General features: G+C 44.6%; 1 protein-coding gene across 1 annotated transcript in view; it reads left to right on the top strand.

Annotated features, from left to right (window-relative positions):
* Positions 1-1,373: 1,373 nt before the first annotated feature.
* LOC306928842 (GDNF family receptor alpha-4-like) overlaps positions 1,374-20,235 on the top strand; it is a gene marked incomplete at both ends in the record, with an annotated part of 36,300 nt that continues 17,438 nt past the window's right edge. The window contains 4 exons of the mRNA XM_079509114.1: positions 1,374-1,455; positions 9,759-10,046; positions 10,599-10,691; positions 16,606-17,044. Coding sequence (XP_079365240.1) covers positions 1,374-1,455; positions 9,759-10,046; positions 10,599-10,691; positions 16,606-17,044 — 902 coding nt within the window. The remainder of the gene's footprint in view (positions 1,456-9,758; positions 10,047-10,598; positions 10,692-16,605; positions 17,045-20,235) is intronic.

Here is a 20,235-nt window from a genome sequence, read left to right as displayed (position 1 = left end):
AACAACCTGTCTGTGGATGATGCAGTCCCAGTGGAGTCGGGACAGGACCCACGCAGCAAATGTGCGTGCGTGCGTGCGTGCGTGCGTGCGTGCGTGCGTGCGTGCGTGCGTGCGTGCGTGCGTGCGTGAATTACGTACACTTACGAGGACCAAAATGTTCCCACACAAGTATAGTAGAATAGTGAGGAAATAGACTTGTTATAGGTAGGGCTGTGAATCTTTGGGTGTCCCACGATTCGATTCGATTCCGATGCTTGGGGTCACGATTCGATTCAAAAAGCATTTTTTTTCCAGATTCAAAACGATTCTCTATTCAAAATGATTCTCGATTCAATACATAGGATTTCATCACAATCTACTCCAGCCAACAAACACCATGTAGTGAAAACTCCTGTAACTGTAACCAGAAAAAAAATCTAAAAAATGAATTAAAAAATTAAAAAAATCGATTTTTGGAAATTATGAATCGATTTTGAATCGTTCATAACGGGAATCGCGATTCTAATTCGAATCGTTTTTTTTTGACACCCCCTAGTTATAGGCTTAGCATTTAGACGTTTTAGGGATTAGAGAGATATAGTTATGCCTGATTTATACTTTGTGAGTGTATGTGTGCGTGTATGTGTGCGTGTATGTGTGCGCGTGCGTGCGTGGCGGGGAGGATCCTCCCGTGGGAGCAGACTTTGCCCATGGCCGTGCATGTGTCCTCATAAATATTCGGAGGAGAGAAGAACAGTTGTTTCGACTGCCCGCCCCGAGAGATATGATAGCTTTAAAAAAAGAAAAAGGAAAGAAAAACAGTACGCATCGCCCGAACTGTATAACATGAGATAATATAGGATAAAGATAAAACCTTTATTGATCCCCGGAGGGACTTTCTAGGGCAGAGAATACAGCCTGAATCATTGCCTATAGCCCACTGATACCTGGAACTCATCTGTGTCACTTTAGCCTTTAACCACTTTAAACTTTATAGCTGTTGAAAAATAGCTACAAGTTCATAACGCTGCACCCGGTGCCGCGTTATGAACTTGTAGTTCTGCTATTTTAGAAAAATCGTGAAAATGTATGTGCAATTCTTTGAATATACTGTATATACGTATTTTGAAGTGAACATTTTTAACTCATAATCTTTGCTTCTGGTGTGGGGGGGGGGGGGGGGGGGGGGGGTGTCCCTGGAACAACACGTTTTGAGATGCGGGGTCGGCTGGCCAAATACATATAATTCTGAGGACGTGAAAAGGTTTGAGCACCACGGATATGGAAACATGGAAATCTGTCAGGATTTAGAAGACATTTTGTAGAATCGGTTCCTCTGGTCTTAATGGGCTAGAAGAAGAACAAAAGGCAGGTTTTCCGTGATGCAGGTAATGATGACCTGCTGGGTCAGTGTGGACGATGAGGATGATGATGATGAGACCTTGGATCGCAAGGGTTGCAACACTCTGGGAAGAGGTCCAAGGTTCCCCTGGACGTCAGGGAGGCCTTGAAATATGCATTAGATTGTATCTATTTTTATGTTCTATATAAATATTACAGGTTGCGGTTACAATGATGCGACAGGGCTGGAATATCAAGCAGCTCCACCGTCCCTCCTCCTAGCTTGCTGGTCTGTTGTTGGACTGGCTATATTGGCTTATTTAGACTGGCTGTAGCCTAGGTACCCAGGGTTGAATTTAGACTGGCTGTAGCCTATAGGTAGGTACCCAGGGTTGAATTTAGACTGGCTGTAGCCTATAGGTAGGTACCCAGGGTTGAATTTAGACTGGCTGTAGCCTATAGGTAGGTACCCATGGTTGTATTTAGACTGGCTGTAGCCTATAGGTAGGTACCCATGCTTTTATTTAGACTGGCTGTAGCCTATAGGTAGGTACCCATGGTTGTATTTAGACTGGCTGTAGCCTATAGGTAGGTACCCATGCTTTTATTTAGACTGGCTGTAACCTATAGGTAGGTACCCAGGGTTGAATTTAGACTGGCTGTAACCTATAGGCTACAGGATTTTACTCCACTACATCTCGGATTCAAATATAGTATTTACTAATTTATTTGAAAACTTTAGTTACTACTAGTTACTTTGCAGACTTTGACTTGTATTACAAAACATATAGAAGGGATATTTCACTTTCAAAACAACTTTTGGTCATTTCATCGTCTATTCATGAGGCTTATGTGAATTTCATGAACACCCCAGACAGTTTTCAAGTAGCTCGATTCAGTACTATTTAGATATTTCAATTTGATATAGATTTTAGAAAAAAGGACGGGTGTGAAAATGGAGTTTGAAGTTACAATGGGTTTGTATTGGAAGGGGGCGGGCAGGTAAAATTAATTCTGAATCGAGCAACTTAAAAACTGTCTGTGGTATAAGCAACTAGTCGACTAGTAAATCCACTAATTGACCTCGTTGGTACTAGGTCACTATAGTTGATAAGGAAAAAAAATAGTCTTTTTTGTAGGCCTCGAGATCAGCTAGATTATAGTCACCAATTTACACAGTTTTTAAATGTACAAATATATATATATTTTTTAACATAATAGGTAGTTAAACAACTAGTCGACTAGTAAACTAGGCAACTAGTCAACTATTAAAAATCACTAGAAGTGAAAGCCCTAGTCTAAGGTGTTCACATAAGCCTGTGTATACGATAACATTACTGTTTTTTTTAAGTGAAATATCCCTTTAACCACTACATTTTGGGTCATTTAAAAATAGCCGATCTACAAGCTCACAATGCGTCGTGATGCGACGCATTGTGAGCTTGTATATTTGCTATTCTCTAAAGATTTTTTTACATTTGAAAACTTGAAACGGGACATTCTGCACAATTACTTTTACTACTTTTACTTTATACTTTTACTCGGTACATTTTGAATTCCGGACTTTTACATGCAACAGAGTATTTCCACATTGCAGTATTGATACTTTTACTTAAGTAAAACATGCAAGTAGCCTACTTTCTCCACCATTGGTAGTCTGACGTGGACAGAACGTCAGAGATCTGCGTGCGTGCGTGCGTGCGTGCGTGCGTGCGTGCGTGCGTGCGTGCGTGCGTGCGTGCGTGCGTGCGTGCGTGCGTGCGTGTGCGTACAGTGCGTACAGTGCGTGTGTGTGTGTGTAATGATGTGTCTGGGGAAATCTGAATTCAATCTGTGCACGGGGGCTTGTTGGGTTGCCGAGAGAAAACCAGCACTAATACAATCCTATACGCCTACTGCTTTTCAAAATAAATCCTTGATATAAAAAACATTTGAATAATAATAATAATGATGTAAAAATAAAATCAATCCTGACACGATACCAATATGACGAAACGCCCTAAAGCAGATTCTTCCCAAACATACATTTCAAGGGTCCCCATGCAGTGACATTGTTCCGTACAAATGAATCCAAATGGACCTGTAACGGACCATTTGGTTCCTAAACTTTAACCCCCCTGACCCACGAAGTATCTGCTGATCCCGATTTTTCCCGATCCGATATTTATATTATTAAAGAAGACTTATGCCATATCACAATAGTATACAATATCCCAAATCACAGACAATATCCAGTCTAATATCATATGGATATAATATTGATACTAGGGCATGTCCCAATCACATTTTTTCTCTCCCGATCCGATTCCGATCATTTGAAAATTACGTGATCAGACCCGATTTCCGATCACGTGATCGGATCGGGACAACAGTTAAAACATTCAGAAATGTAAAAAAAAAAAAAATCACATCCGTGTGAAGTGAGGGGCGCTCTTATCATTATACATCCTCTCATGAACAACTGAATTTATGTGATTTGTTTGCCGATTTGCTCGTCTACATATGACATAAATGCTCCCTTCATTGTCAATGGCATTTAATGTTTGTGTTGCCACATATTTACGTCATATTTGAGGCACATAATGACCTAATTTCTCCTTTCAAAAGCTGTAGCGCCCCTCGAAAATAAACATGTCACCCCGACGACCGTCAGTGGGAGTAATGTCATGACAATGATATCAGCGCTCAACGACATCACAATGTTTGTGACGTCACATGTCACGACCATGTGCTTTAAAAACACAAACCGAACGGGCACCGGAAGGACTGAAGAGCGCAGAGGGATGAACCTACATACTCTCCCGGAATCAAGAGGAACATTCTCGCTCCAAACGCGTCGTGTTCCTGAAGTCTATAAGGCCAGAGGTTGGAGGTCAGCTGAACGCGTTGATTTACCGTTTGACTGAAGAGGACAAGACTTAATTCAACCACTTCGAAAACAACAAATCCACCTGCCGTTAATCTTCTGAAGATTAGTTGAACAGTACAGGTACAGGCACTTTATATAGCCAGAGCTCATTGCCATCGGAAACACAGTATCGCCGCGGCGAGGGTGATCAAGTCGCTAACAACAGCCGCCGCTTTCCTTGATTGGCCAAACCCACCCCGTCGGCTGCGCAAGACATTTGCGCCACAGAGACGATAACGCACATTATCCACGATTAAGTCCACGGGACAACTCTTAGACCACAGTGTTAGAAAATGTTCTGCTGGACGCTGCATCTGACCGGTGGAGCAAGGAGACATGCCGCCGCGGTCGCAGTTGGACACGAGGCGTACGCCTTTGAGGGGTTCGACGACTAGGACGGCGGAAGTTTCAAGTTTCAGATTCAAGTGCATGTGTTCAACACTTTGTCTTTACGCTGGAGGATGTTGCCTCCATCCCGTGACAACTGGTGTTCGGACGCCCCTCATTCGCTGGCGTCACACAGCTGTGCTGATAGAAGATACCGTCTACCTCTGGGGAGTATGGCCTTACCCAGAACGTGCTTCATGCATTTTATGTCGACGCCCACAGATGGTTTAAGCCCAGGGTTTCTGGGTCTGTTCCGGAGGAGAGGGAAGGCCACTCAGCCTGTGTCTTGGGGAAGGTCATGTATGTCCATGGAGGTTCGGCTGGCTGGCTGACTACTAATGACACCTACAAGTTGGACACTACCACAATGGTAAAGCAAAGCAAAGCAAAGTTACTATATTTACCCAGGGTATCTGGGCTAAGCTCAAGAACTTGTTTCCAGCTAGGCCCTGCTCATAGAACATTTCATGGTAGTGGTTCAATGCCTTGCTCAAGGGCACTTCAGCGGTGGTAATTTTAACGTGTCGGACCGCTGATTCGAACTGGCGACCTTCCGGTATCAAGACCACTCCGCAATCCGTTCGGCCACCGCTGCCTTTAACTGACCTGGTCTGGTCAGTAATTAACACCAGAGGAACTCTACCTCCTGTTTCATCCTGTCACACTGCCACCGCCATCGGGATGAAGATGTTTGTATTTGGAGGCTGTGAGCAGTACAGGCATTACCTCAACACCATCAGAGTGTTTGACACAGAGACCAACGCCTGGCTGAGCACACCTTCTGCAGATCTTCTGGAAGAACGCAGTTATCATTCAGCCTTTGCCTACAACGGAGAGCTGTACATATTTGATGGTTTGGGCAGAAAACAATACCTCAAAGATCTGTGGAAATTCAATCCAGAGACATTCTCCTGGAAGAAGGTTGTGACAAGGGGGGGAGGACCACGTGCAAAGTGCGATATGTGCTGTTGCATGATGGGAGATCGTGTCATCCTCAAATACTCAAACGGCAGTGACGACCTGTTCGTCCTACACTTGAGTCCTAGTCTGAAGACGGTATGCAAACTAGCGGTCATTCAGTGCGGTCTGGAGCAGGCAGGACTCCCACACAACATCAAGTGGGAACTGGCAGCCATCACTATCAGCACTACCACTAAATCAAAAAGAACAAAACAAAAAACGCTGACTCGCTGACACAGAGTCGTGGAATCACAGATCACAATGTTATTCCTGCGCTCTATTTATTAGGGTGTACAGCTCGTTTGGTAGAGCTCTCGCTTTTGTATATGTACAAAACGTATATAGGAGTACTGTATATAGGAGGGGCTAGCGCCCCTCAAAAACGTGATCGGGACTTCCTTAGTTGAATTGAAATGCCACCGGACAGTATCAGTAGGCAGAAATCTATGATTGTCTGGCTCCTCGACATCAGCATCATTTCCCTGACCAGGGGACATCAATGTGTCCACACATGACAAATGTGTCCAAGGCTAGACTTGTCCTTGTCCGTGGCAAATTGTATTATAATGTTCTCAATACCTAGTTACTCAGTGTCACACTCTAGTATTTGCCGAAATAAGGCGTCGTTTGTTTGAAAACCATAGTAAAATAGCAAAACTGGAAAAACACAGAAAAAAAGCCTTACAGAGTCTTTGGTGATGCAAAGACGATGTGGGTTTTATTCACCTTTTGACAGAGCAGTGATCAAAAAATTAAGCGTAACACAACAGCACTGGCCAGATTGGCCCTGGGTCTTCTCTCCTCAACAGTAAAGTATTTACAATACTGAACAGATTAGCCCTGGGTCTTCTCTCCTCAACAGTAAAGTATTTACATTACTGAACAGATTAGCCCTGGGTCTTCTCTCCTCAACAGTAAAGTATTTACATTACTGAACAGATTAGCCCTGGGTCTTCTCTCCTCAACAGTAAAGTATTTACATTACTGAACAGATTAGCCCTGGGTCTTCTCTCCTCAACAGTAAAGTATTTACAATACTGAACAGATTAGCCCCTGGGTCTTCTCTCCTCAACAGTAAAGTATTTACATTACTGAACAGATTAGCCCTGGGTCTTCTCTCCTCAACAGTAAAGTATTTACATAACTGAACAGATTAGCCCTGGGTCTTCTCTCCTCAACAGTAAAGTATTTACATTACTGAACAGATTAGCCCTGGGTCTTCTCTCCTCAACAGTAAAGTATTTACATTACTGAACAGATTAGCCCTGGGTCTTCTCTCCTCAACAGTAAAGTATGTACAATACTGAACAGATTAGCCCTGGGTCTTCTCTCCTCAACAGTAAAGTATTTACATTACTGAACAGATTAGCCCTGGGTCTTCTCTCCTCAACAGTAAAGTATTTACAGCACTGAACAGATTATTTACAGCACTGAACAGATGGGTCTACTCTCCTCAACAGTAAAGTATTTACAGCACTGACTCACCTGTCATCATGAGAAGAAAAATAAAGGAAATATAAGTATTAATATTTGTCCTCTGGTCTATGCTTTCAATGCAATTTTGATGTGGTTCCTAATGTATTTCGATCATTTTTATAGTGAAAATCGCTGAAATTCTGTATTTGCTGTTCAAAAACAACGGAGAGACGAGAGGTGAGGCACGGACGAGCGGAGCCTCCCTCCATATTGCGCAACTGGATTGAGCGCGTGCAAATGGCGCGTGCTTGTTGACATTTCTATGTATGGTGGAAATGCTTGCCTTGAGGCAGCCAGTACCTCTGCCTCAAGGCAGGCGGCGATAGTGAGCCTAAGCAGGCTCAGAGCCTGAGCCTGCTTAGTCCTGCTGTGTAGAGTTCATGACCGGGTTAGCGGGGTGACTCTTGTAGAAAAAAGGAAAAAAACCACCACAACAACAAATGCGACGCTAGAGCTTAGCTCTAGGATTTGGATTTGATTTCTAAACTAAGACATTTCTCAAAGCTGGACTTTCAGTCAAAGAAAGAACTCGTAAATATTGGGAGACCGACGCCAGAACTACGAGGTTTGCTTCAAACGACGGGAGTCGGGAACAGACGTGAAACTACTCGTTCTTTTCAAACGGATTGGTATAGACTCGAAAAGACTGGCTTTGTGGCTGTGCTATAAAAAAACGTCTTTACTGCTTTCCCTGCCTTTTATTCTCAACGAGTGACAACGTGTGGACCCAAACAGGATTCTGTGATTTGAAAAACTTGCCAAGAAGCATTGACAAGGCCTGGGCCATGGCTCAGTGGTCCAGGCACCTTGGCTGGTAATCCAGTCTGGCAGTGTGCCGCAGGTTCGACTCCCGATCCCGACGGCCTTTCCTGCATGTCACCCCCCATCTCTCTCGCCATTTCCTGTCAGCCTACTGTCTGTCCCTCCATAAAAAATATAAAATAAAGGCGAAAGCCACAAAAACAAACATAAAAAAAAAAAAAAGAAGCATTGACAAACATGAAAGATCACTTGCTCACAATTCAAAATCTGATTTCTTTAAAAACCTTTGGAACCTCACGCATTGATCTGGCTCTGGATGAACAACGACGACTTAATATCAGCCTCCACAATGCCAAGGTAAAAGAAAATCGTGAGATTTTGAAAGACCTCATGAATTCAACCTGCTTTTTAGCTAAACAGGAGCTGGCCTTTCGTGGTAATGATGAGAGTGCAAGCTCTTCCAATCGTGGAAACTATGTGGAACTAGTGCATGCATTTGCAGAGAAAGATGAAAGGTTAGCGAGACACTTGGAGACAGCCACTGTGTTTTCTGGCTTATCAAACAGAATAGGCTACAGAATGATTTAATTGAAGCAGTCGGTGATGTGATCAGAAATGACATTAAAAAAGAGATTAATGCGGCCCCATTTGTCGCAGTAGAAGTGGATGAGACAACTGATAATAATAATAATGCTCAGATATCTGTCATTTTACGTTACGTGGTTACACGTGAACAGCAGGCCACTGACTCACAGCCTCACAGGCCACTTTCACTTGTAGGCTGTGAGGTTAAGGAGGCGTTTTTGGGATTTGATGATGTGAGTGATGATAGACGTGCCACTGCTATAGCTGAGTATGTTTTTGGAGTTTTGGAGAGGTATGACTGTGTAGCCCAGACATACGATGGAGCGGCTGTGGTGGCGTCAGAGCTTAATGGGGTGCAGGCTAAGATCAGAGAAAGGGTCCCAGAGGCCATGTTTACCCACTTTTATGCACATAAATTAAACCTTGTGCTCTCACATTCTGCAAAATGCATGCCTGAGACTAGGAACGTTTTTTAAAACAGTAGAGGTACTAGCTTCATTTTTCAGCAAGTCGACAAAACGCACTCACTTACTGGATGACGTTGTGAAGCGGCGTTTACCTAGAGCAGCGCCCACGAGATGGAGCTCAAATTCAAGGCTGGTGCAGTCAATAAGCATGTACCGATCTGATCCGTGTAATCTATTCCGGATCATGAACGAAAATCCTGACAACTGGGATAACGACAGCCTGATGATGGCCACTGGGTATGATGGGTGGTTATCCAAAGCATCAACATGCTTTTACATTATGGCATATGAGGAAATTTTCTGACTCTCTCTTTAGAGTGCTGCAGAACAAGACAATGGACATTGGATTTTGTTGTGCACGGATACGTGACACAATTGCTGTTGTTGAGCGTATGAGACAAGAGTTTGACCATTTCTATGAGCGGTTTGAGCAGAGATGCTCTGCACTTGGCCTGACAGATAATGAGATCAGCGGAGCTTGTCAAAGTATGCCAGGTATTTGGACTTTGTCAGGCTAAAGTCCGATCTGATTGGTCTGTATAGTTCACAAACGGTGACGAGTGAATGCAAATCTCCTGTACAGCTTCTAAAGTTTTTAGCCCAGAATAATCTAATTAAGACTGTTCCTGAGGCAACAAAGTTACTCCAGCTGGTGCTCACTGTACCTGCTACAACGGCATCTGTGGAAAGGTCCTTTTCTGCATTGAAAAGAATCAAAACATACAGTCGGAATAGGATCTTTGCTAGCTGGGTATTAGCATGCTACTGTATGTTTGTAAATGTGACTTGTGAGTCAGTGCCTCCCCAACTCCAACCCTCACTGCACGTCACTGGCAGCGTGCTAGCACCAGCTAGCTCGTTACGCTAACTCCATTCTCTCTCCCCGTTTCCAGGCAGCATGCTAGCAGCAGCAGCAGCAGCGAGCTCAGCGTCCTCCCTGGACTGCGTGGCGGCGGAGCAGGGCTGCGTTCAGGAGCAGGCGTGCATGGTGCTGTACCGCGTGCTGGAGTACTGCGCCGCTGAGGAGGCCGTGGCGCCGCTGGGCGCCGACGCCCGCTGGGAGTGCCTGGAGGCCCAGAACTCCCTGCAGCAGTACCGCCCCCTGCAGGTGTGCAAGTGCCAGCGCGGCTCTCGCAGGGAGGAGCACTGCCTCAGGGTCTACTGGACCGTGAGGTTTGCGGGTGAGGGGCTTTTGGAGTTGTTGCGTCACCGAGACAAAGCTTAACCCATTTAGACCTGACGTCGAAATTCAAAAAAAATCCTGACAGTTTTCTGAAAAACCTCATGTTTCTGTATCAGTGGTGCTCAATATTTCATGTCAAGGACCCCAAAAATATATTTAATATGCCTCCGCCCCCCCCATCTGAAAATATGTTGTTCCAGGCACCTCCCCAGAAGCAAGGGCACATTTTCACGATTTTTCAAAAATAGCAGACCTACAAGTTCATAGAGTGAGTGAGTGAGTTATATTAGTGTATTTGGTGATAAAAGAAAGTTCCATGACTATTCAGGGCCGTTTACCTTGACGCAAGGCACATTTGACCGTCCTCAAATTAGCAGCATTTGCCCCACACATTAAGACACAAGACCTGATAATTAAGACTCGCAAAAAAGGCCCCAAAGAGTTGAAATATGGAGACACAATGGTTTCTGCCTGACACCGATGGTTGTATGGCATATATGCATGTGAAGAAAAATGTGCCGTGACTGTTGTATTGTTGTGTTCCTTGCAGCGTATGAGGAGTATGACGTGTCTCCTTATGAAGAGCTAGAGTTGAACCTGGTGAGACACATTGAGATGTCCCGCATGGCCTCCATCATGGCAGGTAGGCTACCGTTTGTTTCTCTGGAAATATACTTGTACTGCTCCTATAAGTATCCATGATCTCGTGTATAGTATTAAGTCTTTATATGACTTGATGAATTGATTACACAGGACCACAATGGAAACAAGCCCTCAGGGCTTTTATATTACAATATATTTAGTCATCATAGCTTCGTTTTTGGATTTCGTTTTTATCTAGTTTGTCAGTGAAAAATGAATGTAGACGAACATTTATTCGTCATAGTTTTAGTCGACAAACAACAAATTCACCGACATTACACTGCTCTGTGTTTCTGCAAACTGTTATACAAAAGTATAAATTAATCAATTAATCAATCAATCAACCAATCAATCTATCCACTGACCTCTCCAGCCTCCTCTCTGACATTAACACTACTCCGCACTGTCTACCCTTATGCCACACACACACGCGCACACACACACACACACACACACACACACACACACACACACACACACACACACACACACACACACAGTCACACACACACACACACACACACACACACACACACACACACACACACACACACACACACACGCACGCACGCACGCGCGTGCGCGAGGAGAAACACACCCACGTTGAGGAGTTGAGGCATTTCATTTAGTCGGTTCCGCTTATTTAATTTTATTTGGACGGATGCTATGCCGAAAGTTAGCCAGCCGTTTGAAGTAATAAATAGTGCCAGAGTCAAAGGGTGCAGATGAGAACAGCTGCACAAATTGACGTCGTTAAGACATGCATGGCAACAGTTTGTGTGATTTAACACCAGAAGATATAAGATGATGCAATGTGTTGAAATTGACTATAGACTGTCGAGAGAGACAAAGAGCAAGAGAGAGGCGTAGACCAGACAAACAGACAGACAGACAGACAAACAAGACGACAGACCAGACAGACAGGGATGCTGTGTTGGACCATTTCTAAAACAGGAGGACCAAAGCGAACCCATCACGCTGTTGTAGCAGTGAGGAACAAACTGTATTCCTTTGGAGGCTACTGTGATGGATGGACCTACAACAGCAAGGATCAGATGGATGTTCACGTCTTCAACACGGTGTCTTTATGCTGGGAGAAGTTACCTCCAGTGAAACCTGGAAGAGAACGTCGCCTTAGGGCGCCATGCAGGCGCGAGGACCACACAGCTGTACTGATAGAAGGTACAGTCTACATCTGGGGAGGGAGGCCTTTCTACCACCTTTATGCATTTGATGTGGACGCCCACATATGGTTCCGACCCAGGGTTTCGGGGGCCGTTCCGGAGGGGAGGCAACACCACTCAGCCTGTGTCTTGGGGAAGGTCATGTTTATCTATGGAGGACGGACCCTTAATACCGATGACATGTACATTTTGGACACCAGCACAATGGTCTGGTCTTTAATTAACCCCAGAGGAACTCCCCCACCTGGTTCATCATGTCACTCTGCCACCATCATCGGGCCGAAGATGTTCGTATTTGGGGGCTGGGGGCATCAGTACTACAACACCATCAGAGTGTTTGACACAGAGACCAACCTCTGGCTGAACACAGTTTCTACACAGATCCTTCCAGAAAGACGCTACGGTCACTCAGCATTTACCTACAACGGAGAGCTGTACATCTTTGGTGGACGCAACGATAAACGGACCTTCAATGACGTGTGGAAATTCAGTCCAGAGACCTGCTCCTGGAAGGAGGTTGAGCCCAAGGGGAGAGGCCCGTCCGAGATGTTTACGATGTGCTGTTGCATGGTGGGAGAATGTGCCATCCTCTTTGGGGCAGCCAACAGACCAGGTGACCTGTATGTTTTAGACTTGAGTCCTAGTCTTAAGATGTTATGTAAACTAGTAGTTATTCAGCGCACTCTGGACCAATCAGAACTCCCACACGACATCAGGTGGGAACTGGCAGCCATGGCCAAAGAAGAGTAAATCACACCCGCGTGAAGTGAGGGGCGCTCTTTTCACAATGATGATGTAAGATGACAACTGAATTCATGTGATTGGTTAGCCGATTTGCTCGTCTACGTATGACGTACATTTTGACGTTTAATGTTTTAATGTTTAATTTATGTCATATCTGGCGGACATTTGACCTAATTTCTTCTTTCATTGTCAATGGCAAATATTGAGACGTGTGGGGTCAAAAGCTGTAGCGCCCCACTGTTGTTTTTGGCAGCAAATTTCTATTTTAGTTTAGTCATAGTCTTTGGACTGAAACTTCATTTAGTTTTAGTCATATTTTAATTCACCTGGAATGTTTTAGTGTTAGTCTAGTTTTAGTCGACTAAATATCATAAGATTTTGGTCGACTGATTCTACAGTTGATTTAGTCGACTAAAATGCATTTTGGCGGGCCTTGATGCCGTCGTAATGGCTGATTTTATACTTGCTGAAAATAGCCGATCTACAAACTCACAACGCGTCGTGCTGCGACGCGTTGTGAGCTTGTAGATCTGCTATTTTCAGCATTCAAACCAAGTGTAAAATGACTTATACTGGATCTTTTGTCCACTAGTCACTTCCTAACATTTTAGTCTAGTTTTTATTTGTCGACGAAATTGTCAGTATATTTAGTCTTAGTTTTAGTCATCATAGCTTAGTTTTCGTTTAGTTTCCATTTAGTTTTAGTCAGTGAAAAAAATGTAGTCGACGAACATTTTTTGTCATAGTTTTAGTCGACGAAATCAACACTGTAAGTAAGAGACAACAAGACTGTGTTGCTTCCTGTGGATCTCAGTTATTGTTGACGTCATATTTATTGACGACGTGATATTGACAATGTCAGCCCAAACCACACTCAATGAGTTGCATTGGTGTGGTTGAACTGTCCCAAGGAGTTCCAACCGGTGTGGTTTGGGCCTAAACAGTTTCCGTTCCATAGTTATGGGAAGTTGAAAGCTACACTCGTTTTTTGCCCAAACGCTAAACGATTTTTGAGGGGCGCTGGCCCCTCCTATGTCCAGCTTTGAGGGTGTGTGTAAACACAAACAGACTATAGTTATTGTCACACTTTATTATTATTTGTCTGGAGTAACCTACCTAACTTCCGCTGTGATTGGCCGAGCTTTGCATAATGCTTGTAGTAGCTAATTGGCTGTTGTTAATTGGTTACGTAACCAATCTATGTTTTACAATCATTTATAAAGACATAAATGCCCTTGCCGGGGCAGAAGAGTAGACCAAACTATTCAAGCGTTATAGAAATGTTCAAATTAGGGAGGGGCCTATGTAAGCGACTGCGGCAACCACACTTTTCTAGTTTGTTTGTTTGTTTGTTTGTTTGTTTATTTATTTATTCATTCATTTATTTAGGCCTATTCGACAATGCGCATTAATCAACATGTTTTATTTCACATCCATGTAAATGGGCCAGAGTTAGCCAGAAGCTCATTTACATCTGTATAGTCCTTGAGATCATTGCATGCCATTGACAATGAATGGCCGGTTTTGAGTGTTTGTGCAAAAACACAAACATTGAAGGCAAAAGTGAGGACGCAAATTGTGATTGGCCGGAATGAGATGTATGATGATAAGAGCGAGGTTTACGCAGAGGAAGGAAGGCCCTTAATTGGGCCGAAATGTTCACACTGTTATTGTTTGCTGCTGGGGGGGGGGTACAAAATAAAACAAGAATCCTTAACCCATTTTGGGCGGGAACCCCATTTGGTGCTGTAAACATTATGTTATGATTTAGCTATTGAAAAATAGCAGATCTACAAGCTCATAGCGCGCCACCCATTTTGGGCGGGAACCCCATTTGGTGTTGTAAACATTAGGTTATGATTTAGCTATTGAAAAATAGCAGATCTACAAGCTCATAGCGCGCCACCGAGTGGCGCGCTATGAACTTGTAGGTCTGCTATTTTTGAAAAATCGTGAAAATTAGAAGATTTTTTCTCATTTTTGAGGTCAGGCCTAAATGGCTTAAGGATACAACGTGAGTGCTGGTATTCATTTCTACTGTCTGTATCTTCCAGAACCGTGCACCCGTAAACATTCAGTTTTAGTTTTAGTCATAGTCTCTTGAATAGCTTTCATTTAGTTTTAGTCACATTTTAGTCACCTGGAATGTTTTAGTGTTTAGTCTAGTTTTAGTCGACTAAATGTCATAAGATTTTGGTCGACTAAATCTACAGTTGATTTAGTCGACTAAATTGTATTTTGGCGGGCCTTGATGCCGTCGTAATGACTGTTTTTACACTTGCTGAAAATAGCAGATCTACAAGCTCACAACGCGTCGCAGTTGTGAGCTTGTGGATCTGCTTTTTTCAGCATGCAACCAATTGACCAAAATGACTTATACTGGATCTCTTCATGTCCACTATAGTCCCTTCCTAACATTTTAGTCTAGTTTTTATTTGTTGACGAATTTGTCAATACATTTAGCTTAGTTTTAGAGTCATAATAGCTTCGTTTTCAATTAGTTTCCATTTAGTTTTCGTCAGTGACAAAAGGTGGTCGACGAACATTTTTCGTCTTAGTTTTAGTCGACAAAAACAACACTGGTTACATTATGACGTGGAATTACTCAACCGAGTGCTTGCTTTTGCTGTCTTCTTGATGATAAGAGCGCCCCTCACTTCACACAGGTGTGATTTCTTTTAATTATAAATTGTTTAGCATCATCCTAAAAATCACAGGGCTGCGGTAGAGCGCCCTCTATCGTAAACCACTGACAAAAAAGTCACACCAAAGAAAAGTCAACCAAAGAACAAGATTCCTATACAGGATCTCCTCACTGGACAAAAACACCTTGAAGACCCTAACAGGAGCCCTCGTACAAGGTTTCTTTGACTATGCATGCACCTCCTGGTACCACAGCACCTCTAAGGCCCTTAAAACAAGGCTCCAGACTTCCCAAAACAAACTGGTCAGGCTACTACTTGGCCTCACTCCCCGAACCCACCTCACCCCTGCCCACTTTGACAGGCTGGAATGGCTTAGGGTTGACGACACAGTACAGCATCTTGCAATGGGTCTGGTCCACAAGATTCGCTGCGGCTACACCACCAAGATACCCATGTACCTGTCTAAATACTTCCTTAATGTTAACAAAGTCCACACCCACAACACCAGAGGGAGTTCAACAAACCATGTGCAACCCAGATTCGGCACAAACAAGGGTCTAAATTAATTCCGCTCCTATGCCACCAAAATGTGGAACGCCCTACCAACAGTAATTAACTCATCCATCGCCACTAGGGGGCGCCAAAAGGCCCTGACCGCCACCATATATCTTTTATTTTATTTTATATATTTTTATTTTTTTCAAAAAAAAGTCTAAAAAAAAAAACTAAAAAAAATATATATATATATATATTTTTTTTTTACCATGTTATAAAACACGAAAAACACGTCCTTGGCGCTCCAGGACATCATGAAAAAGAAGTTAAATAAGTCCTTGGCGATGGATGAGTTAAGACATGCAAATCCCTTGACTCCTTCAAAACTGCTCTCAAAGGGCACCTACGGACGGCTGCAATTCAAAACTGGCCCCCGTAAAATCTGAATCCCCCAGACCCCCACCCACCCCTGTTCCCCCTCACTGTATATGTTTTTTTCCCTTTTTACCTCCTCTATGATGATTTCCTGTTTAGACTATATAGTTGTGTATATTCGTACGTCTCTTAATGTTTTGATGAATTGAAAATGGTGGGCCCTATCGTAAACAAGTGTAATGCTTTATGGTGTCGTCCACTCATAGTTAACAGTTTTTTGTATTGAGTTGTACTTGAAATGTAATTCTGCAAACTGGTAATAAATCAATCAATCAATCAAAAGTTAGACTTTAATATATTAGCGCCCTTCACGTCAGACGGGTGTGATTTTTCAGAACACTTTTAGGATGTAGAAGACAGTTAGAATTCTAAATGGTTTTAACACCTACTCTCTCCCACTGACCTCTCCCAGCCTCCTCTCTGACCCTGGACGGTCAGAACCAGTGCCTGAAGGCGGCCCAGGACTGCGGCCTGTACGAGAAGTGCGGCTCGCTGCGCTCCGAGTACGTGGTGGCGTGCACCAAGCGCGTTCCCGGCGGCGCGGGCTCCTCCGACGGCGGCGGCAGCTGCAACCGGCAGAAGTGCCACCGGGCGCTGCGGCGCTTCCTGGAGCGCGTGCCCGAGGAGTACAGCTTCGCGCTGCTCTTCTGCCCGTGCAGCGACACGCTGTGCGGCGAGCGCCGGCGCAAGACCATCGTGCCGTCCTGCTCCTACGAGGAGCAGGTGGCGGCGGCGGCGGCCAGAGGGGGGGAGGAGAGGACGGCGGCGGCGGCGGCGGTGGGGAGCAACAACAACAACAAGCCCAACTGTCTCAGCCTGCAGAACTACTGCACCAGGGACGAGCTGTGCAGGTCAGTGGGGGTTTTACAACTACTGCACCGGTAGGTCAGTGCATGGGGTTCAATGTGGGGGGCTGGGGGGGGGGGGGGCGGGGGGGTTCTGTGTGCGTGCGTGCGTGCGTGCGTGCGTGCGTGCGTGCGTGCGTGCGTGCGTGCGTGCGTGCGTGCGTGCGTGCGTGCGTGCGTGCGTGCGTGTGTGAGGGGGGGGGTAGCCTCGGAAGGAAACCCAGACGTTTTTATTTCCAGGGAGAAAACAAAATGTCTGGGACCGAGTCCTCTTCAATTCGGCATAGAGTAGCGCAAACGTCGATCACTCTCTGCTGATTTGTGATCGTCTGCACCTTTGTTAAATTGACGCGCACACACACACGCACATGTCCGTACACACACACACACTGCTCTCTCTCTCTTTCGCTCAAATTAATTAGTCTCATGTCGCATGTAGCTGCGTCTAGATTCTCCCGGCGGATCCTGCCAATCACTTTCAACGGGGTCTCCCCATTTTGGACAAATTCAGTTGTTACACAATGATTATTTGTGACAAATAATAGCAGATCTACAAGTTCACAATGTGTCCTGCTGTGATGCTGTCACGGTGCGACTCAAGATAAGAGGGACGCAAATTAATGCTGAACAGACAGGCAGGAGCAGGGCATGTCAAACTAGAAAAAGTGCCCCTCGGGGCACAGGTCTCCACCAGGCCAGGTCAGGTCGTGGCCTCCTGGTGGCGCTATAATAGATAGATAAATAATTTTTATCCCACGATTTTGTAACCCATTTTCACCCCTGTGTCAATTATCGAGTGCCATTTCTTCGTATGCCTTGGACGGCAATTGGATGATTTGAGGCATTTTGTTCCAAAAATGCGTGTTTGCAAAAATCCACCTGTTGGTGGCGCTGTTAATCACCAGTCACTGGCCATTCATTGTCAAAGGCATTCAATGTTTGTTTTAGGACAATGTTTGTGTTTACACAAACCATCAAAGCAGGACACAGGAGGGGCTAGCGCCCCTCAGAAATCGTAATGGTGGGTTTGGGCAAAAAAAACAAATAGCTTTCAACTTCCCATAACTATGGAACGGAAACTCTTTAGGCCCAAACCACAACGGTTGGAATTGGAGTTGAATTTCAGACACCTTTAGAAACACATTGGTGAAGAAATCTCTTGGTTACGTTTTAGTTCCCAGACTGGTCAAATACCGTATAAAATGCCCTTACTATGAGCTATTTTCGCAGTGAGAGCAGGGCAGCAGCTATTTGTGGGTTCTTGGCGTTGGAAAGGATTAGCATCCCCTGGTACTGTAAGGTGAGCTGGACGCTCCGAATGACAACAGATCAATACTGATCAATACCGAGGATTCAGGAACTTCTCTAATCACCTCAGTGTCTCCTCACAGCGCACTGTCTGCATCACAACCTCTAGACCAGTGTTCTCAAAGTGGGGTCCGGGGACCCCTAGGGGTCCTTGAGAGAGTTCCAGGGGTCCCCAGCTAAGTGATGGTTTGGAACCAAATGGACCCTTATTAATACAATGGTAGCAAGCCCCAAAATGCTATTCTGCTACTTAGCCCTGTGTGTCAGGATAGCCGATTCCGGCGAGCCGCCCCGTGTCCGAAACGTTGGGGAAATTACAGAGTTACCGTGTGGAGGTCCCTCTACTGTACCCTCCACTGTACTGTACTGTACTGTCACTGTACTGTACTGTACTGGCACACCCAAAATCACCATATATACAGTTAATATGTGTTAATGTGTGTGTTAGGTTGCGCACAGGTGGTGAAAAACAACCATGCTGTTTTCGTGCTCAGACGCACCCACCCACCCACCCACCCAGCCACACACATAGTCACTTAAAAACTGAAGTATATTTCCGGTGGGTGCATGATACCCCCCTCCAGAGCCAAGACTAAATGGGTCTGTAACCCTGAGAGTGTACAAATGGAACCAAATGGACTCCAACGGGTCCATTCGGTTCCATTTGTATACACGTCCCAGAGATAGAAATGCCATTAAATGGGGGTCCTACTAGGGGTTCTTGAAATTAAACGGGTTGAGAATCTCTGCTATAGAGCCGTAAAACATCTTCTCTCATCGGGGTCCCTGGCATATCTTTTCAAAAGGGGGGGGGGGGGGTCCGCGGGGAAAATTAGTGTCAATTTGGGGGTCCTTGACGTGAAAAAGTTTGAGAACCACTGCTGTAGTCTAAAGCAGGGGTTCTCAACGTTTTTCGCCGGGGACCCCCGGAAATGCTTTGGCAATGTCTCGGGACCCCCGCCCCGCCCCCTCCCGACCCCAAATATAAATTGACTCCTACAATAACCTTAATAATAGAGACAATACACCATAAATAAATACTGAAACCAGATATAATCATTAGGGAAGTTGTATGCATGTACTATGTGTACTATGTAAACTCTTCATTTCCATTTTCCAGCCATTTAGTTGCAAAAAAGAATCCAAAAAAAAATCTTTATTTTTTTTATTTATTTTTATAATTTGGGGATCCCCCAAAATAATTTGGCGACCCCCCGAGGGGTCGTGACCCACGGGTTTAGAACCCCTGGTCTAAAGAACAGCGTATCTCTTATCAGCGCCTATACAGTGGCCATTGATCAGCCCAAGGGAAAGCTCTGGTGTCCCTGTATCACCCTCATTAATGTTATGCCACCTCGCTGGAATAAAGTCAACTTATAATAAGTAAACTTTGTTTTGTTTACGCTGTGCTGGTGCTGCTGAAGGGACCAGCCATCTAGAACAGGTTTTGTCTGCATATACTGTATATCTCAGTATGAATCTCTGGTACTGTATCTCTGTCCCCACAAGAAGCAGACCAATCGTTAGCACATGCATTGATGATGCGTCAGGCATTGTTCGAGAGATGTACAGTATATGCATCGCTTGTAAAAGAACGTCAAGTCTCCCACTGTACGGCAAGACTGAAGAAAATGTACCTTTTTATAAGATGTATAGGTTGTTAGAATACACGGACGGGGATTCAAGAATCCACTTATAATTAAGCCATTTAGGCCTGACGTCGAAATAAAAAAAAACGTTCGCTCTGAAAGATTATATATACTATTTTCAAAAAAGCAGACCTAGAAGCTCATAGCGCGCCACTCGGTGGCGCGCTATGAGCTTGTAGATCTGCTATTTTTCAATAGCTAAAGTGTAACATAATGCTTAGTTAAAACACCAAAAGGGGT

Source organism: Electrona antarctica (assembly GCF_951216825.1).
Source record: "Electrona antarctica genome assembly, chromosome: 8".
Classification (NCBI taxonomy): Eukaryota; Metazoa; Chordata; class Actinopteri; order Myctophiformes; family Myctophidae; genus Electrona; species Electrona antarctica.
This window is presented reverse-complemented; position numbering and strand designations above follow the sequence as displayed.